The sequence below is a fragment of the Manacus candei genome, unplaced genomic scaffold, assembly GCF_025592945.1.
Source record: "Manacus candei isolate 608988 ecotype Guabito, Panama unplaced genomic scaffold, ASM2559294v1 h1tg000014l, whole genome shotgun sequence".
Taxonomy (NCBI): Eukaryota; Metazoa; Chordata; class Aves; order Passeriformes; family Pipridae; genus Manacus; species Manacus candei.
The window spans coordinates 68,257,789-68,277,775 of NW_026138062.1; the positions used below are offsets into that span (position 1 = coordinate 68,257,789).

At 36.6% G+C, this 19,987-nt stretch overlaps 1 protein-coding gene across 1 annotated transcript in view; it reads right to left on the reverse strand.

The window, feature by feature from the left end:
* Nucleotides 1-19,987, reverse strand: part of NCAM2 (neural cell adhesion molecule 2) — a 277,189-nt gene that overhangs the window by 6,728 nt on the left and 250,474 nt on the right. The window contains exons 16-17 of the mRNA XM_051779598.1: nucleotides 9,518-9,722; nucleotides 5,023-5,142 (exon numbers count right to left, since the gene is read on the reverse strand). Coding sequence (XP_051635558.1) covers nucleotides 5,023-5,142; nucleotides 9,518-9,722 — 325 coding nt within the window. The remainder of the gene's footprint in view (nucleotides 1-5,022; nucleotides 5,143-9,517; nucleotides 9,723-19,987) is intronic.

The window sequence follows — 19,987 nt, forward strand, 5'->3', positions numbered from 1 at the left end:
TCTACAATTTAATTTTCCTAGATCATACAATATAACTTAATTAATAACTTACAACTCTTCTAAGACCAACTTAGTGAAAAAGCTGAGGATTTTTATAATACTTAATACCAATGGCAAAAGAATCTCCACGCTTTTGAATGTGATTTCATTTGAAAAGATCTTGAAAATCATTGATTTCTTACTGCCAGTAATTAGCTATCAAAAAATGTAGCTGTCAAAAAGATATATGGATTACTGAGATGTTCCTGTAATAATGTCTCCTGGGCATAATAGCTGTTAATTGTGATTCCAGTTCGGGTTTGCATATGCTGTTTTTATTCATAATAACTGTTAAATCTTTCAGTAAATTTCCACTGTGATTGCCTTGATGTCCCGAAGAGCAATAAAATGTTCAAAATCTGTCTGAGGAATCCCCTAGGAATGTCTTGTAATAACAGTGTTTAATGACAGCAAATAAAACAAAACAATACCCAAATTCCCAGCCTTATGAAATTTAAGCCACCTGAAAAGAACTAAGAAAGATGCTGTTTATGTGGAGGTTAAACAGTGAGCACAACCTATATCTGAGAGAAATCAAAGAGAAGACTAACTCCTAGTACAGTAAAATACGTGGGGTATATTATCAGCTGTCTGGCTCTGAGCACAGAGGGAGGTCCCTACTAATTGAGTGTTTCCCTTGGCACACCCAAGGGAAGCAGATTTCAGCCCACAACAGGACAGCTGAATGAATGGAAACAACAAAATCAACACAAATGTATTTTTAACAGAGGATTAAACACTGGGGCAGAGGAGGTGCAGCTCGTGAGATGCATTTCAGGTGAGCAGGCACATGTGTCAAAGATCTGATAAACTAGCATTAAAAAAAGGAAAGAAAAAAGATCTAATTTAATCTAGTTTTAGTAAAGGCACAGTAATTTTTCAAAAGATGGTGCTGAAAAGGGAGGAAATATTTAGTCAAAGTAAAAACTGGGCAATTGACAGAATATACTGTGTGGAAATTTAAATAAATTGGTTAAAGTGGATTAAGACTGGGTTACAAATAATTTCAAATTACTTGAAATAGGAAGGTTTTCTAGAACCCTATTGAAGGATATGGGGCATCACTAAAATCCATGCTCATACAAACATTGTGATCAAATTAGCCTTGGTTTACATACAAATGAGGAACAACAAAGAAAAAAGGACTACAAACAAAAAATTTTAGTCCTCAAAACTTTCCTCGTCACAAAGTCCACACAGCAGTCTTTGACCTTATTGTCTTTAAAAACTTGTGGTGATTTTTTTCTATGATGTGAGTTACGAGTGCAGTTATCATTAGACATTATTCTTTTTGACTATGACAACATTTTTGGGTTTTTTTTGGAATTTTCATCTCCATTTGTTTAAAATATTAATTCACATTTAATCTTTATTAATAGATTCAATCATTTTCATCTTTCCATTAATTAATTCAAGTTTAAATGTTCTAATTACACCAATTTTCATACACCTAGTTTTTCTTTAGCTACATCTATTTGAAATCATTTTATATATTTCAGCTGGGCAAACTAGTCCTTTCAAATCTTAAAACATTTTATAATAAAGCCTTTTGAGGGGAAAAAAAAAAGGACTAGAGAACTTTAAAAGTTTTTTTGCTTTAATCAGATGCTGGTTGCAATCAATCATTAATAATATTGACTTCCTCTAGCACTGCATGTGGTCTAACTGCAAATGTCTGCTGCTACTACCCATACAAAACTTTAACTATCATGTTTACTTTCCTATTTTAGAGGAAAATGGCTCCATTTCAATATTGGAATTCACCCAACTTCATTAATACTAAGAAATATTCAACCAGTACTGGAAACACAATAATGTCAGACTAGGAAGGTAATTATAGTCCCACATTGCATGTGGTATTTTAATCATATTACAGAAATGTGATATGAAATGCACCGCTTAAATTGATTTCCTGCCAGAATGATTAAAACTTGTTGACTTGCAGGTAAAAGTGCTTTGAGCTAATCTGTCACAGAAAGATTCCAAACCTGGCTTTGACAAGAATCTTACCTGAGATAAAGTAAAACATAGATTGGCAAATTATATACTGAGCAATACAATGAAAATTATTGTTGTAAGAGGAAGTAATCTCTTTACTAGTTATTTCCCACAATTGCTTAAATTGCATTTAAGGTTCTGAGTATAATTTGGCATTATTCAAAATAATTCAATTAATTATTCAAAATATTTCATCTAATTTAACCTCAAGGCTTATCTTGTATACATTTAAAACAGCCAGAATTAGTCAGAATGCATCCCATCATGTGTGAGCAGTGCCTGCCTGGAATGTCCTTGAAACTTTTCTTTCCTGCAGGCTAAGCCCTTCTCTCCAAGATCCCTGCTGGTCATCCTCACCCTGCCCAGCATGTGCCTTTCTGGCTGTTGTTGGCAATGTGTCTTTGTGTTATTCCTACTGAGAGACTGACTTCTTCTCTATTGCATCCTCCATTAGTGGCATCTCACTTGTGCTTCTCTGTTTTATTGGTTATGACCCATGTCCAAGCCAAAGGTCTTTCTGTGTTGCCCTAGTACCAGTGTCCCTCCAGGTGTCCTGGTTGCATGGTGCTCTTTTCATCTTTAGTTTACTAAGTGGCACTGTCCCAAATATTTAGCTGACCTCTGTCCTGCTCTGCCTTGAACTGCTGCCTTTTGCCATTGGTTGTGAGAGAAAAAAATACCAAGAAGGAAACTGTCATCATTATTAATATCTCTTAGCAGTCCTATTCTTTCAAGGACATAATACCCATCAAAATCCTTATCAGTTGTTCCTATGATTTAGTTTCGGTGTTTTTTTTTCCCATGACAGCAGGGACTGATTCCTTCCCCCTCCCCTAAGATAATAAAACATTTTTGATTTTAACTTTCTCATATTTCACTCCTGTCAGTTGTTCTAAAGATTGTGACAAGCAGAATGAATGTAACTGTATTTTTCCTGGTATCATGTCCCCTGCTAGATGCATCTCTTTTGTATTTGCAAGAGCTGGTGCTACAAATAGTCTAGAAACCTGAACAACTGTGGCCCTGGTTCCTTACCCACTAACATATTCTGTGATATACAAGGCCTGCTAGACTTGTATGGTGTTTACAACTACATTCCCCTGACTCTTTAGATAACTGTGGGTTCTCCACTGTGCCCCTCATTATAAATTTTAATATGAAAAGCAAACATATCATTAGTCATTCAGCAAATTCCACAATGACTTAATTAACAGAAGTTTAAAGTCTTCAGCTACAGGTTCTTCAAAGAAGTGTGTGGCTTAATGTGCAGTTACTTAACACACTCCCAATTTACTACAGATGTCAATGACAGCCAGTAAAATACCTTTTTATTAACAGTTCTGGATTTTGCAGTTTTAGATAATGGCAAAAAAAAAAAAAGACACTGTTTTATAAGAACACCCTCTCCTTTTAAAAAAACAACTGTGACTTCATCAAATAATGATCAGGTAAATTTCTATATTTATTATCTGTCTTTGTAGCCCTGACAGTAATCTCATGAGGCAGGAGGTTTTCACAGCACATGGAAAATCTTGGGCTCCAACCAAAGAAACTTGGAGGTTTCTTTAATAATTTAAAATCAATCAACTTTTGAGGCTCAGAAATTAAACTCTTGAGCAAGCAGTTCATGCTCTTTAACACCAGTATTTGGGCTCTCAATAGAAAGAATGGTACTGTCATCACCTTTATTGACAAATTAGTTTCTCTTCAAGCTAAATTTCTCTTCAAGCTCGCAAATTTATGGTCCATCCAGGTATTGAAAACTGTTCCTCAGGTACAAACAACAGGCACTTTGCCCAGTTTAATCTGTTCCAGGGGCTGCATCAGCAAAAGAGGAGAGGACCTGACTGTCAGGACCCAGGATCCCCAGGCACAAGGCTGATCCCCACAACTCAGGAGGCAGCTGGAGTCTGTGAGCGTGGGTGAGAACTACTGCAGGGACAGGAAGGGGGCACAAGGAAACAGAGCAAAGCAGCTGCCCTTCAGCTCAATTAATCCAATTACACCATGAGGACTTAAATACTCAGCTAAGCTCTCAGTGAAATGAATGAAAGCAGGAAGGGGCCACCCTCTGAGGAGCTGGGTTTCTGGGGCACAGGATCATTGTGCCCTACCTATGGGATGTGTGTGTGTCAATCTAAAGCTATTCCTGAGAGTCAAGAGATTCCCAGAGTGGTGAATAACTTCTGGATGGGTCGTAAATATCAGCTGTAACCAACTTAAAAAATCCTTGTACTGCTCAGTCACCACTGCAGAGTCAGGAGAGCTTGGGGAGTGAGGTGGCTGCAGGTGCTGGGGCTGGGAGGGAAGGCAGTGTGGGCTGTGACTTGCCTCTGCTGGCCAAGGTTCCCCTCGGGGCTTGCAGGTTAGCCAGGAATGGCAGGGGAGCACTGGGGCAAGCTCTGGTGCATCCTGAGAGCCAGGGAGCACAGGAAAAGCCTTGTCCTCAGCCTCCAGCTCCCCGAATGCAACAGGCAGAACTGGGAGCAGCAGCAGGGTGCCTGGTCCATGTCCCACCAGGACCAGGGCTGGGCAAAGGCTGCTGATGAGTCTGGACCTGTATTGACCAAGAACACAGGAGGAGCTCCTCGGGAGTCAGGGCAGCAGGGAAGAGCAGAAAATTTCCCCGGAGGCTCATTAATTTCCAAACAGGTGATGGTGTAAAGACACACTGCTGGATTGACTCTGTCGTGATGTTGCCACCCAAGGGCTGGATAATGCCCAGATGTGGTTGTACTCTGGGTCACAGAAAGCAGAGAAAAATGTCTCGTGATATCCTCAGCCAGTATATGTGGGGTACCGTGATTTAGATGGATAATTGTAAAAAACAAGCAAACCAACCAGCCCCACACTCATACGCTGCGCTGCCACAGCAGACCATTCTGGTGATACTGTGTATCTCCCCCCCAGACTGGAGGAAATCCAGTCCATCCATGCAGCCAAGAGGAGCTTGTGGGAAACTCCAGGGAATATCAGCCTACTTACTCTGGTTCTGTGAGGGGAGTTGTCTCATTTGGCTCATTTACTGGACTCCCATCTTCATGATTGGTAATTCTTTCATCCTCTGTTCTCATTTCCACTATTGGCTCTTTTGATCCATCTTTCCTAAAAATTATTAAAAGAGTCTTAGTCTCTTATCATCATATTAACCATATACTTGCACCTAGCGAATTACCAAGATCCCTGCTCTCAAAAGTTGGCAAAAGAAAGGCAGAACTAATTATCAGTGACTAACACCACCAAGACACATTTAACAGTGTGTTCCCAATTCCTTGAAGTCTTCAAAGCATCCTGTATCCATGGTTACTTACCTAACTCTGCAAACATGATGAATTAGCATCTCAAAAGAGCATTTTGTTTATGACTAATAATAAGGCAACAGCCTCTTCGTGGGAATAGATGTAAACTTCCCTAACATAGTATAATAAATATAGGATTTGAAGCCTAGTTATACTTGAACTTCTCTGGCAGTGTTAAAGAGTCATTATGTTTGTATACACACTGCAGAAGTGTGCTTTAATCTCCTGAGATTGTGACAACCGCAGCTGCCAGAGTGGCGTAAAGAGCCCTTGTGTGGTAAAAATCTAACCCCTTCTGCTTTCACTGGTAGAAAAAACTGTTTCTGTGTCATATTTCCCCCCATTTAGGAACAAATGCTAGTGTCTCACATATAAGTAAATGAATAACCATTGGGCTAATTAGACGAATTATAAAGAAGATGGAGCAGTGAGTATTGTCATTGTGTTTTGTTGGTAGTCACAGAATCACAGGTTTGGGTTGGAAGGGTCCTTTAAAGGTTATCTAGTCCAAATCCCCTGCAATGAGCAGGGATATCTTCAACCAAATCAGGTTCCTCAGAGCCCTGTCCGACCTGACCTTGAATTTTTCCTGCGATGGGACATCCACCACCTTTCTGGGCAAGCTGTTCCTGTGCTTCACCATCTTAATTGTAAAAAATTCTTCCTCCTGTCCAATCTAAATCTACTCTATTTCACTTTATAACCATTACCCTTGTCGTATCCCTACATCACCTTCTAAAAAGTCTGTCCCCATCTTTTTCATAAGCCCCCTTCAAGTACTGAAAGAACGACAAAGGTCTCCCTGGAGCCTTCTCTTCTCTAGGCTGAACAGCCCCAATTCTCTCAGCCTGCCCTCATAGTGGGAGTGCTCTGTCCCTCTGATAATCTTTGTGGCCTCCTCTGGACTCACTCCAACAGGTCTGTGTCCCTCCTGTGCTGGGGACCCCAGAGCTGGAGGCAGCACTGCAGGTGGGGTCTCACCAGAGCAGAGCAGAGGGGCAGAATCTTCTCCCTCCCCTGCTGCCCACACTGCTTTGGATGCAGCCCAGGACATGGGGGGTTTCTGGGCCATTGAGAGCATATTGTTGGCTCATGTCCAGCTTTTCATGAGCCAGAATCCCCAAGTCCTCCTCTGCATGGCTGCTCTCAATAATATGACCATGATATGGAAATAACTGCTCACTGCTACAGAATTATTAACAATACTTACTGATTAACATGACTTACTAAAAGTATTAAGTAACTTGCATATAATTTTACTCTCAAAAGGCAGATCAAAGTATACCCAAACTATATTTATTTCCAAAAAGAAAACCTCTTTCCATGCAAATATTTCATCTCTATTCCTGTCATCAGATCAGGAATTGTATCCTGGAACTTCATCAGCTGCAGTCTGGAAACAGAGGGTAACTGAGTTACAGATGAACAATCACTTTTATATTTAACAGATTATTTTCTGGACCTTTGATATTCTAGAGAGCAGTCAGTCTGCAATGGGCCACAGCAAAGACCTGGCTAAATGCTTCTCTAATTCACATCTCACATTTTCATACAGTTTCTGACAAAATAATCGTTAAATAGTCTTTTGCAACAGGAAGTATCAAGAAAACTCTACCATCTTCTGGTAGGTATCCTTAAGGAAAATCTTTGTAGGTTAATAAGAGTTTAGCATAGATACAGAAACTGACTGGAGAAGAAACAATGGGTAGAAGTCTTAAAGATTGTGTCTATAAAAAAAACCCAAACAAACAAACCCCAAAACCCCCAATCCTGTATGTGCTTATTCACCTCTGCAAATGACATTTAAGACACACAAATGGATACAAAGCTCATTTTGGATGATGCACTAAACTGTCATGGCTACCTCATATCCGTGAAAAGATTATGGATTTAAGCTGGACTGGTGAAGGGACTGATAAGTTCTGCTTGGTTTTTCAATGTATTTAGAGTCTTACAAACATTATTGCATGACCAAAAACCTAAAAAAGATATTATTCATGAGCAGCATTCACATACATGTGCAGAATGTACAAACTGTGTAACATTTCAGAATTCCACAGAAGAGAAAGTGATTTATAGGAAATGCATTATGTCATTTTTGTTCTAGATGGCTGTGTGTATGTTACATGCATTGTATCACCTACATTAATTGCATATGGAGCATAATTAATTACTATATATATATATCCTACAATCAAAGTGTAACCAAGAACCATAGCACAAACCCGCTCAAAAATCCAGAATGCGAACTGACATATTTAAAACAGGGAAATGTCAGTGTATTTTAGGGAATAGCTGTTAGCATGAAATAAATTCAAAGTTTGATTCTTCAAGTCTGTCCTGAAATTTTAGCCTGACAGTTTATTAGTGCAGAGAACAGGCTAAAATAAGAACCGTCACAAGTATTTTAAGACCTGACTGACTGAAGGCCACTCCAGCAATGAAAAGAAATATAGTTAAATAACATAGTTGTTCTTTTAAAATACGTGTCATGGAAGAATTAATATTAAGAGACCAGCTTTATGCTTTCCTGGGACAGCACAGAATGGCATTTGGGTATGATGTTGATAACAAGGTATAAACTGCTGTCAAGTGACATTTGCAGCTTTATTTCCCTAAGGTCTTCCCGTTCAGGAGGGTCTGTACACCAATTTGTACTTGGTCACTCTTTGAATGGGAAATTAAAGCATAAACTGAAGTGCTGTGCTCAACAGGAAAGGACAGCTGAGCCAGAGCCAGAAGCTTCACATCTTGATTCTATTGATCCAGACAGGCCAGCTTCACACAATAGAAAAAATATCCTTAATCTTTCTTTTGCTGTAAGATGGAGAGAGCTAGGAAACAGTTATTTTATGGCATGACTTTTATTCAGAAGCCTTATTTGATGGGAGTAGTCTCTGCTTGCTTACAACTGGTTTTGTTCTATGGAGCTGTTTCCAAAAGGGAACCTCTTTTAAGAAGAACCCGACCAAGACGTGTAGTCAAGTTAAGGAAGACACAGTCTGAAACCCAAAAGCCAGAATTAAAACCAAAAAAAGGCTTTTACACCTCCAGTACTGGCAATGGAGAAACCTGTTACAGCTGTGAATAATGAAGGCTGCAAAATCTACTCTGCTCTTACAGACACCTGGGGAAGGACGGGATCTAGGATGCTGCAGGACAATAAACTGTTATGCCTGACTGCTGGGAAAGGCACAAAGGAATTGGACCAGTAAATATTAATCAGCCACACAAAGACAGCATTCTCTCATATTTTACAGTGTATGCATAAGTTGTCTACCAAATGAACATAATCAGGCAATTACGCATATTTTGGTAAAAAAATGGAACTGCTTAAAGTAGAGGACCACAAGTAATCCTCTCTCCAGGTTACATACTGAAAGCCCTGTAAAGGCTTGGTCTCTAAAGTATGGTTATTTTATGCAATTAGTAATTGAACTGTTTTGCCAGAGATCTCAGTATCCACTCTTAATTAAGGGACCATATTTGCACATAAATGATCAGTTCATTCACCTTTGTCTGATGGAGTAGCCACTACAGAAGGCTATTTGTGATAATTAGGATTGTTTATTTCCCACTCATGTTTAGCAATCATTGACTATTGTTATGAAGAACAATCACACTCACCACCATTTCACCCACATCTAACTCAGCATTCCTACTTTAAAAAAATCCACAATACCTTTCATTCTTAAAGTCTCTGGGCAAGAAAAAGGATTTTTCCATCAAGTGCTATATCTGAGAAGAAAAATTCTTTCATGGATTTTTTATAATACTACATCCTTCACTCTCAGATTTACTGGCACTGTCACAACCATATGCTGAGGTTTTGGGTATTAGGAGCTTAAAGATGGATTTGCAGAAATGGAGTTACAATGATCTGTTACCTGCTCCTCATGAACCAAATATGTGCTTGTAACTAATACTGCATTACAATTGATTTCCTTTGTGTCAAGCTGGACAAAGAGGTCATTCTAAAGTGAGGTACAGTAAATTCCTTGTTTGTGTCTCAATTTTTCTTTTAAAGGCAATAAACAATTCTACACATTTCCTTTTCCAAGTAATAGAAACATTTTATTAATTCCCTTTGCCACACCACAAAATGGCCATAAAGTCAATATAAGCTGGACAGCCAACTTTTTCTTTTAGTGATGTTTCCAGCATAGGTGTTTAATACTCACAAGTAAGCAGCCTTTCCTTCTTCCAATTCTTTACTTTTTCCACTTGAACCACTCTTCTTCCCACAGATCCTCCTGGTGATGCACATTAGCAATCCACATTGTCGTACAAAGAAGCAGCTTACATCAGTCACAACCAGGATTAATAAAAGGGCTGCCACTCCCAGGCCAATGACAGCACCGAGTCCAAGACCATTAAAAAGAGTGTCTTGAAGGAAAGAAAATTAACACCTATTAATAAAATTAATCCCAAAAAAACATTTTCTAAAGTTTTAAAGCTGTTGATCAGGAGACTAAAGGATGTTTAGAAATGAACCATTCAGAAATTAATGGGAATAAACAGTCCTGAAGATTGAGCATGAATATTACCTGATTAAAATCACAAAAAACATTTTCTTCTGCATAATACTTTCCCACTGCCAAAATTCCAATATGGTCAAAGAGCTTAAATGGCATTATTAAATAACAAATAATATCTCAACATTCCAAGACTGAGAGTATCAGTAAGCAGCCTAAGGAAAACATTTTAAGTGCTCAACATAATAATAGTTGATACAAGCTATCATTTTCTACATTTCAAATATAATTATGATTCTCTGATTCTAATTACTGAAAGATTTAAGAGAGTGCCAACAGAGTATTTATTCTTGTAAAGGTCATTTTTTGAATTAGAGTAAAAAAGTCTTCAGCAAAGTTAATTCAAGCTATTTAGTCTACAAACAGTTGCACACAGTTAGTCTTAAATAAATTAGTATGAGGAAAAATATGCATATCATTAAATCATTATAGGGTTAGGACCTCATTTGGTTTCATCTTGTACCTTGAAAATGCAATCATTAACTTAAAAATAAACATATTCCACACCTGATCTTGCTTTCTGTGTTTGTATTATGAGACTTGATGCTTAGTTAATTTTACCTTATTACAAAACTCAGAAAAAAATATTTTAATTTTTCAATTTGGTTGATATTTCTATAACAGACAGCAATACTATAAACTCTTTTGAATAGTGTGATTCTCAGGAGAACAACCACTGCTGTGTCTGTGAACTCAGATGACCCTTATACAGGAGAGGATTTGTATCTGATCAATAAACTATGGGAAAAAAGCCAGCTCAGCAATGGTTCATGCACCAGCTAATTCAAGAGGCTGTCACCTGGCTCAGAAATTGGCCAGTGACAATTGCCTAGTGTGATACTCTATCCTGGAGCAAACTCCAGTGGATGTAAAAGAATATAAATAAAGAAATGTGACTACTTTAAAATATCATCTTTCTCTTCTTTCTCTTCTGCCTCCCCAAAACATTGTGGATTGTTTTCAGATTAAGCATAGCATTCAAACTTTCATTTTTCTGCTTAACTAATTTTAATATCTATTTACCATTTCAAATATAATTTGAAATTTTTTTTTGCAGGCTTCTAAATACATAAATATTCATTCTTAGTCTAGTCTTAGTGTAGGACTCTAAAATGGAAAAGTAAGAACTGTTTTCAAAAGAAGGGGAGCATTTTACTTCTTATGCAATTGACTTCATTGCCCATTATACGGGTTGTTTTATTATAGAAGTGTTCTTCACAGTGTTATTATGCAATAAGCCAGAATTCAGTGTATATATTTATATGGATGGATAGACAGAAAAACAGACAGATATTACTTCAAAGTTATTCTGCTTTCTTCAGAAAGACTTAAAAACCACTACATAAATTACAAAAATAATGGTGCAGCAATGAAACAAAGTAACATTTATGCATTGCTCCATCAGCAATCTTGGAAGTTTGACATTTTACATTAATTCATTTTCTTCCCTTTTTTTAACCTCAACATTCCTAGGTAATTATTAGAATTTCTGATACATCTTCCAAAACTTATTTTATCCATACATCCACCCACCTATTTGATGGCTTCTTTTGTAAGCTTCAGTCATTTTTATTTACTAGTCTGAATTGTCAGGAAGATATAAGTAGATATTTAATTCCAATTTATTGAAAAGATCATATGTTTCAACTGACAAAATACTGGTAAATTCTATAGAGTTCGGTTTTAGAGATCTTATACTGTGAAGTTTTCATCTCTGTACGTTCTTGACCACCAAACAGAATGTGGAGGAGTAAAATTAGTGTCTTTTAATCCATATTTTAAGAGGGATTATTTGTTGGTTTTTTTTCTGGTTTATTTTTAGGATTTTTCTTTATTTTTAATGCAGTGTTAAGAGTTCTTTACTACGGGGAGATACATTTTTCACTGCTGTGAACAGCATTTCCAGTGTCAGTGGAACATTGTGAAGTGGCAAGCTTCCCATCCCAAATGACTCAGTGACAGAAAAGCCTACACAGTATTTTCACTGTCAAGTAAAGGAAATGTTTACAGTAGCAATATTCCTCCTTTGTATAATACTTGCCATAGTTGAGAGGGAGACTGTTTTTCGTTTTTGATCTTCTCGGTATATGTGAGACCTAAATATTTGACTGTTACGTATTTTTTTCTATCTCTTCGTGATAGATCATTTCCTTTACATTCAGCATTCCCCATCCTTACCACTGCCCTACCTGTCTCAAGTCCTGTTTTTCCTACTTGAAACCCATTTGTTCATACACATTTCTGTTTCATAAGTCTGATTTCTGAATAACGGGAACATGGCCACATCCTGTGGTGGGGTGAGGAGCATGGCTGTTATCACCCTTCTTACCTGTCTAAGTATCTTCATTTACTTTCTTCTTCTGAAGACAGGTAGAAATTGGACTGTCTTGTGTTTTAAAAGTACCTATGTTATGGTTTATTTTCAGTCTTAATGAAAACATATGCAATTAGTGTTTTAAAAGTTCATTGGTGGCTTAATTCTGTTCTTCCTTAAGATTTTGTACTTTTCTATCTGCTCCCACAAAAGTTGTAAAACTAATGCCAATTACTATTAAAGCAGGTTTAGGCCTCTCCCAACTGCTTTAAAAAAATCATATACTAATATATCTATGGTTTCAAAACAATGTCAATTTTTTTCTTAAAACTTTATGTTATAATGTTATAATGTTATGACATCAACAGAACCTCTAATTCTATGACTGGAAGTAATATTAATGTCATACTACATATAGCCTTTCCACCAACTTTGAAAAGCACCTTTGTTATCAAAAAGTGTTGCATTAAATTAAATTTGGTTTAACTTTACTGCAACAATTCTTAAACAATGCAAAACGAAAGTTAAATTAAAGAAATGATTTTACACTTTTGGTGTTTTTTAGTGTTCCAGTATATACTAAATGGACTCAAAATACTAATTCTACTCCACGCTCTAAAATAACAAAGTATTTATACATTATACAATTTTTTTCCTAATTGAAAACAAACTTATTTTAAATCATAAAAATTCAATGTTAATGTGAGAGAATAGGTTCTTAGCAATTTTTTGAAAAGAATTATTGTATACCTGACTTAATAGTCTAACCATAGGGAGCCTTTTAAAGCACTGCTTGGAGAAAAGAAAGTGTAAGTTCCAGAGTTCTGAGCAAGTTTTAATTATAATTTGTCAAAAATATGCTAAATTTAAAATGACATGCTTTTTGTTATAGAGAATGTGGCATGAGTAATATAATAAACCTTGCCATGATAATGAACGAAACCGACAACCTTAAAGTCACTTCATTCATCCACTTCTTTGAAAAAGTGCTTATCAATGAATACTTACGGAAATAAGATCTAAAAAAATTTCAGAAATGTAATAAAAAAAACCCTGAAGCAAGTTTATATAAATGTCACGAAAAGTATAGGAAATGTTGAAGTTCTCACTTGTTGAATATTTCTAACGATGTCTAATAAAATAATTGAACATTTTTGCAGAAATCATTATTTGATGGGAAAGAGCAATGGAGGGCTTTGGCAAGTAATTTTCCAGTGAAGAGAACTAAGTGGAAAGATAAATTTTCTGGCCCCTCAAATGCAAATTCAGACTGAATTCCTTTAAGGAGTCTCCACTGGATACCCTAAAGGGAAGCAGGTCTAGAGAGTCACCATCTGTACATGTGTACAGAATCACAGAATGGTGTTGGAAGGAACCTGAAAGATCATCCTTTTCCAACCCATTGCCAGAGGCAGGGACACTTTCCACTAGACCAGACTGCTCAGGGCCCCATCCAACCTGGCCTTGAACACTTCCAGGGATGGGGCAGCCACAGCTTCTCTGGGCTGCTCCAGTGTACAGGTATACATGGAAAACTTCATACATGGAAAACTAAAGCTTTCTCACAAAGTGACAGGAACTAAACAGGCAACACTGGGATATTCAGAATGATGTTACATCAATGTATGTTCTTGGAGGTGACAGAATTTCGCTGTACTCTGACAGAATCACATTCTATATATTCAGTTCCTGGTACAATAAAATAATAGTTGCAAGCTTTATAATAACTAGTCTGCTTGAGCAGGGAGGTTGAACAAGATGAATTCCAGAGATCCCTTTCAGATGTTCAGTGATTTTAATTTTGTTGGGGGAAAAAAAGCAAGTTAGCACCTTCTTGTGCCTTTCTTCCCCTCCCCTCCTCCTCAGCAGACATTAAAGGATTAAAGTTAAGATGAAAGATAGATGATTCTACATAGTCTCCACCCTTTTTCAGTCATTTAAATTTTTAAGGAAAAATGGCAATGATATAAAAGACTTTCCGAGCTCATAGGGAAGCACCTGACTGCTACATATGCATGAGTGCAGGTATATCATGCATTTTGTCCTTTCTTTCAGGTCAGTCAGAAAATAAAGTAAGAAATGCTCTCAAGCTGAAGTAGTTAAAAATTATGAACTAGAGGAGGAATTTGAACATACTGCACTGGGTCATTGGAGGAAGGAAAAACATACTCTTGCTTGTCATCTTCTTGAACTGCACTGTTGTACTGACTCTTAAAAGGTGCCCAACCATAAGAGTTGTTTCTGCACTGCCTATGAATATTGTCTTGGATTTTATATCTGACTGAAAGGCTTACAAATGCATATTCTAAATCAAAACCTCTAAAAAGACAGAAAACATAGATCTTAAAATTTCATATCCATTGATGAGCATCCGAACAATCATAATGCAGTACTAAAAAATTAAAGAGCTGTTTTCTACCAGTTAATAATATGACAGTGGAAGGGCAAGACCATTGCTAGAACAAGCTCTGCCAAGCTAAAGGGCTAGAGATGGGAAAAAAAACCCAGACAAATGGATTCACATCTGGAAAACAGCCTATCATGAGAAAAATAACAATGGCAAAACCAAAAGAATTCATCAGAAATGTTACAGAATTCCAAACAGGTAACATACATCTGTAGCACAGGTCCCTCCCAGATATAAAAATATATACAATATGTATACAAAACTATGAGGTGTCAGAGGCAGGGAATCGCAAATATTCAAATGATGGCTTTTCATTATATCTTATACCTATATTTCACTGCCTTTTAATGCTTTGCATTTCCTTGTATTGAAAATGGATATACCTATATTGTGGGACTTGCACAGCTTTGCAAGTCAAAGCATCTTCCTCCTTCATTTTCCAACAGGAAATCTCCAAGAGGGCTTTGACAGAGCTGTTTTGTGCTCCAGCTCCTTTACTTTGGCTGACCAGGATGCAAGGACTGTGTGACACCCATCAAATGAAGAATGTAGCATGTGAAGGTAGCACGTACCCAGCTTTTTTAGTTAGATTGGCATGATGCTGTAAGACTATAAATTAGAAGAGGAACCATATCTTAGCTTTGTCCAAGAGCTTCCTATTACTAAGCACTCCTGTTTCTTACTGAGATAAAAATCATGGCAGGCAAAAGGGAATAAAGACCACCTGTTTTTAGCAATTTATACCAATAAACTGGGTTTTTAAGCCAGGTAAATGCCCAGCAGCTGCATGTCTACCTTCAAATTAAATAAACAAATCACTACATTTGCAACATCAACTTGTAAAAAATTAATGATTCTGTACAACATTTACTGGGGGAACGTTCGATGCAAAAGAGAATGTGACAGTAAGTATTATTCTTTTCTATACCGTTCCTTAATACAAAAAGATGCTAACAAGGCTATAATCGACATTAATTTTAATGCTTTTTCTTCCTCAGTGATTTTTCCTGTAACTCTCTGCTAGGACAGATACAGCTGAGGGCACTGTACAAGCACATGAGGTTGTGTGTGTGCTCTGTACTGCACAATTGAGTAATATGTTCTGACAGACACACTTGACCCACAGCTTTGAAAAATAAGGGGACAGTATTATGGACTCTGAGGTAACTAACTGAAAAGGTGGTTTCCTCTAACTTCCTTCCACCCACAATGACAGATCTTCATTTTCTCCCATTTCCAATGAAATCTGAGCTGGATGGCAGTGGAGTTTCAGTGATTTTCACTGGCAGCAAGAGTAGCTGTAAAGAATAGACTGAAGAGACAACAACACACAGAGAGATGGGCACTCACAGTCAAAGGAGTCTGGGGTGCCACCAAGATTATCAGTTATACAGAAGTCATCTACTAAAATAAGCATGTCTAAAATGATATCTGTCAGAAATGTTGCAATGTTCTGATACTTATCTGAGTGAGGGAGCTTTTCTTTATTATGACTGAGATCCTCTTGCCAACAAATTTTCTGAAAATACTCTTTTCCTTTAAATTTTACAGGAAAATTTCTTGTATCATGACTCTCTTGGGATATACTGAGTAAGTAGGACTTGAGTTCTCATTTACTCTAATGGCCCTTTACATCATTTCTTATTGGAGGTTGTCTTAATAGACATTGATACAAGAGCTAAATGAAAGAATAGTAATGTAAATAACAGCTTGAGTTCTCCTGCCGATGTCTGTGGCCATTGAGGGATAACAAGGGAAAGGCAAGGAGGCTTCATTTACTAGAAAAAGTGTGCTGTGTTGTGGAAAATATTCTCCAGAGCTGTTGTTTATTACTTTTTAAACAAAGTTTAAAAAACAATATTCCTGGCATCATCAAACTATCCCTAAGAAGCCTTCAGAGGCATTTCTAATACGCCTAAAGAGTTATCAGGTAATTACAGCCCCTTTTTTCATGTATTTGCTCAGTCACTGTAGTAAAGAGTATGTTTTTACCGCTGCCTCCTTCTATGGGAAGCCTCAGAGAAGAGAGGGCAGAGAGATCCCAGCCCTCCTGTGCACTGAGGAGGAAAGGCTGCACAACCACGGCAGCTCTGTGGGGTTTATGGCATCAGGCCTGCACCCAGGTTTTGGAAGGCCTTGGGGAAGCAAATTCCTGTGTCCCAGTTTCCTCCACTCCAACTGACAGCAGATTTACTGAACGTCTCTTGGAGGAATTTCTAAGAACCTCTGCAGATTAATTAAGATTGACGTGGGTATTGAGAACACACAATTATGTGTGGTTTCAGTACTGCTATTACACAAAAGGATAAATTATTTTAATTGCTTTATTTAGGAGAATTCAAAATCATACTGTGAGCATACCACAGAGACCTGAGAGAGTTTTGCATCTTTATAGTGGATGACAGCTGCAGGCAGAGCACTGTAGCTGGGAGACCTGAAAAACAGTCAAACTATCTTGGGATTGTATTTGAATTGATAAAGTATTTCAGCATTTTGACAGCATTTTCTTTAAGACAGATGTAAATTCAAAGACAACAGTTTTGAGAAGTAACACTTGGAATAGTTTAAGTATATAATTATTTTGTATCATTAGCTACAAAAAGAGCATTAATATTATGAGTGCTGCCAATATATGGTGCATGTTTTTATTTGAAACAGTCACATTGCCACAACTGCAACTGCCAGCAGAGCTCTACTTGGTACGAAAGAGTTGTGTACCAATATAGTTTCTCCTAGTAGTAAAACATCTGCCTTTGGGGATACAACTGTTTCAAGCAGGCAGATTAAGTAAGTGTGGATCATGTGCTCAGGCTGCATATTTGCACAGACATTTCACATACTTGCTCCATTAGTGCAGTAGCATGGCAGCCACCTAATATCAACCAAATGTAAAATTCAGGAATTCTATTTTTAGTGACTTTTTTGGGTTTGTGATGCTTGTTTTTTTTGGTTTTGTTTTGGGTTTTGTGTGTATGGGTGTTTCGTATTCACTATTGGAAAAAACACTGTTGAAATAAAAATGTTGATACAATGCTAAAAAATCTCTTCAGTTACAAAATACATAATGCAGATAATACAAAAAAAAAAAAAAAACACAAACCAGCATTTATCAGTAATAAAGAAAATACAGATTGAAATGCTTTAAGTCAGTTTTCTTTATTACAAAAATGAAGACAGAAGTTGCATAAACTAAAATGAAATTTGAACAACAGATGAAAGATGCACAAAGTTACATACATTTCATGACATTGTGTTTGGAAAGATGCTGAGGGACATTACAGTTACACCATGCACAGGTTCTTCAGGGAAAAAGCAGAAATGACAGCAAGTGCTGCGTGCATAAAAGAAATCAGTGGAGCAAAATGGCAGTGAAATATGAAAAAGACAAAAAAAAATAATTGTTTCACAAATTAAAATAAACTACTTTGAATCCAGATTTTTTCTCTTGCCTTTCACACTGTTTTTGAAAACAGAAACTTACAGACACTGCAGTGTTTCCAGTATTTTTCACAGAATTAGCTTTTAGTACATTGTATACATTTTCAATTGTAATGCTCTTAGAAACATTCTCAGTGAGATTTACTTTGCTTGTAGTATAGGGCACCTAAGACATGTATTATATTTAATATTATATGAAAATAAAATATGCACTAAAAATTGCCTCCACAGAAATGTTAAACATGTAAAATAAATATACAGAACTGTTAATATCATACAACATAATGGGACTATGATGTCAAGAATTACTACTACAGTTTCTCATGGCTTTAGAACATATGAAAATGAAATGAGGATATTCCTACCTCAGATCCTTGATCTAGTTTACATAAAATATCTAAAACTAGTATAGGTCTCAAGCACACAGTTTCTATATGGCTGCTGATTCTAGACAGGCCAAGTTGGTAGATCTCTACACTTCATACTTGAGATCATCAGCTTTATTAGGATGTTGTCATTGGCATTAAAAGGAAAAGGTTTTTCCCTGTGAGTTTCCATCACTTACATATTAAGCCTGATATACCAAAGGAAAATTCTCCTTTGCTCCCAAAAATTCTGAAGAAATGAGCAATCAGAAATCATACTGGACAATGTGTAGAAGATTGGAGACTATTAGAAAAATCACAAATTGTATATGGCTCTCTATTACATTTTAAAAAAAATAAAATTGTTTTGTTAGGCTTAATTAGTTAACTTTACATTTGCATAAACCTTTGAGTGGAGCTATTAAAATGAGTGAATGAGGATTGCATGATGGAAACCTGCACCCAGGAAACCGACTTAGTATTGGTTATAAGGTTACATACGTACTTAAATAACTATATTTCTTTATCTTTGAACTATCTATTTTTCATATGCATGTCATATTTTTTTTTCATCAGTGCTTGGCCTTGTACCTTCATCAGAAAATTAAATGGAATGTTATTTTGTTGTTTGGTAATAGTATGTTTTGTCCATCTCATAAAACCACTCAGAAGTTATATTTTATTTTCAATGTATGCAGTATATGTGTCTATTTCTGGGCAATATTTTTCCTATTTAGAGAGACAGCAATTTATATTCTAATAACCTTACTGCAATAAATGAAGGATCGCATTTGAAGTTGCATTATGTAAATACTTTGATTTGTGAATAATTTGTAAATGTTAGGAACTTGTCAAAACTCTGGAAACAAGAAAGACAACACATAAAATCTCATTAGGGAAGAAGCCAGGCTTAGACTCAAAAGGTTGTAAACGAGAACATTTTAAAAATACTGTTCCTTAGAGATATACTGCTATATCACAGAATAATCATTACCCTTTTTAAGTTTCTGTGCCACCAATTTGGATTTAAAGCATAAGTTCAGCACAGGATATTTTAGGACTTCAGTCTTACAGACAGTTTAATATTAGCATTTCAAAATATGTGACAATGTTAAAAAAAGGGTAACATTTTACACTGTCAATCATAAAAACCCAAAATCTGTTTTACAACTACTACATTTAAAGGAACAAATTTACTTATCTAACATTTAAGTACTAATGTCAGCAGAATATTAAATTCAATTTGTGACAACATATTTATCATTTTAATACAGTTTAAATTACAATTTTAGGCTGCTCAGTCTATACCTATGGATTTAATTCGCAAATGTCTGAGTTCATTTTTTCCCTCGTGCTAGTCTGTAAGAAGCCAGGAGTTCAAAATCTTCTGTATATTCCCACAGATTGAACAAAATATTGTGAAATAATCTCACTCTCATTGTTTTTAAAGATACAATTATGAAACACTCATAAAGAGAACTACAAACAAAGCTGTACTATTTATTCATCTCAGGAGACACATGACAACCCAAGGACATTATTCTCTTCCTCTTTTTCTTTCTCATTACAGAGGTTTTGGGTCACTGCCCAGA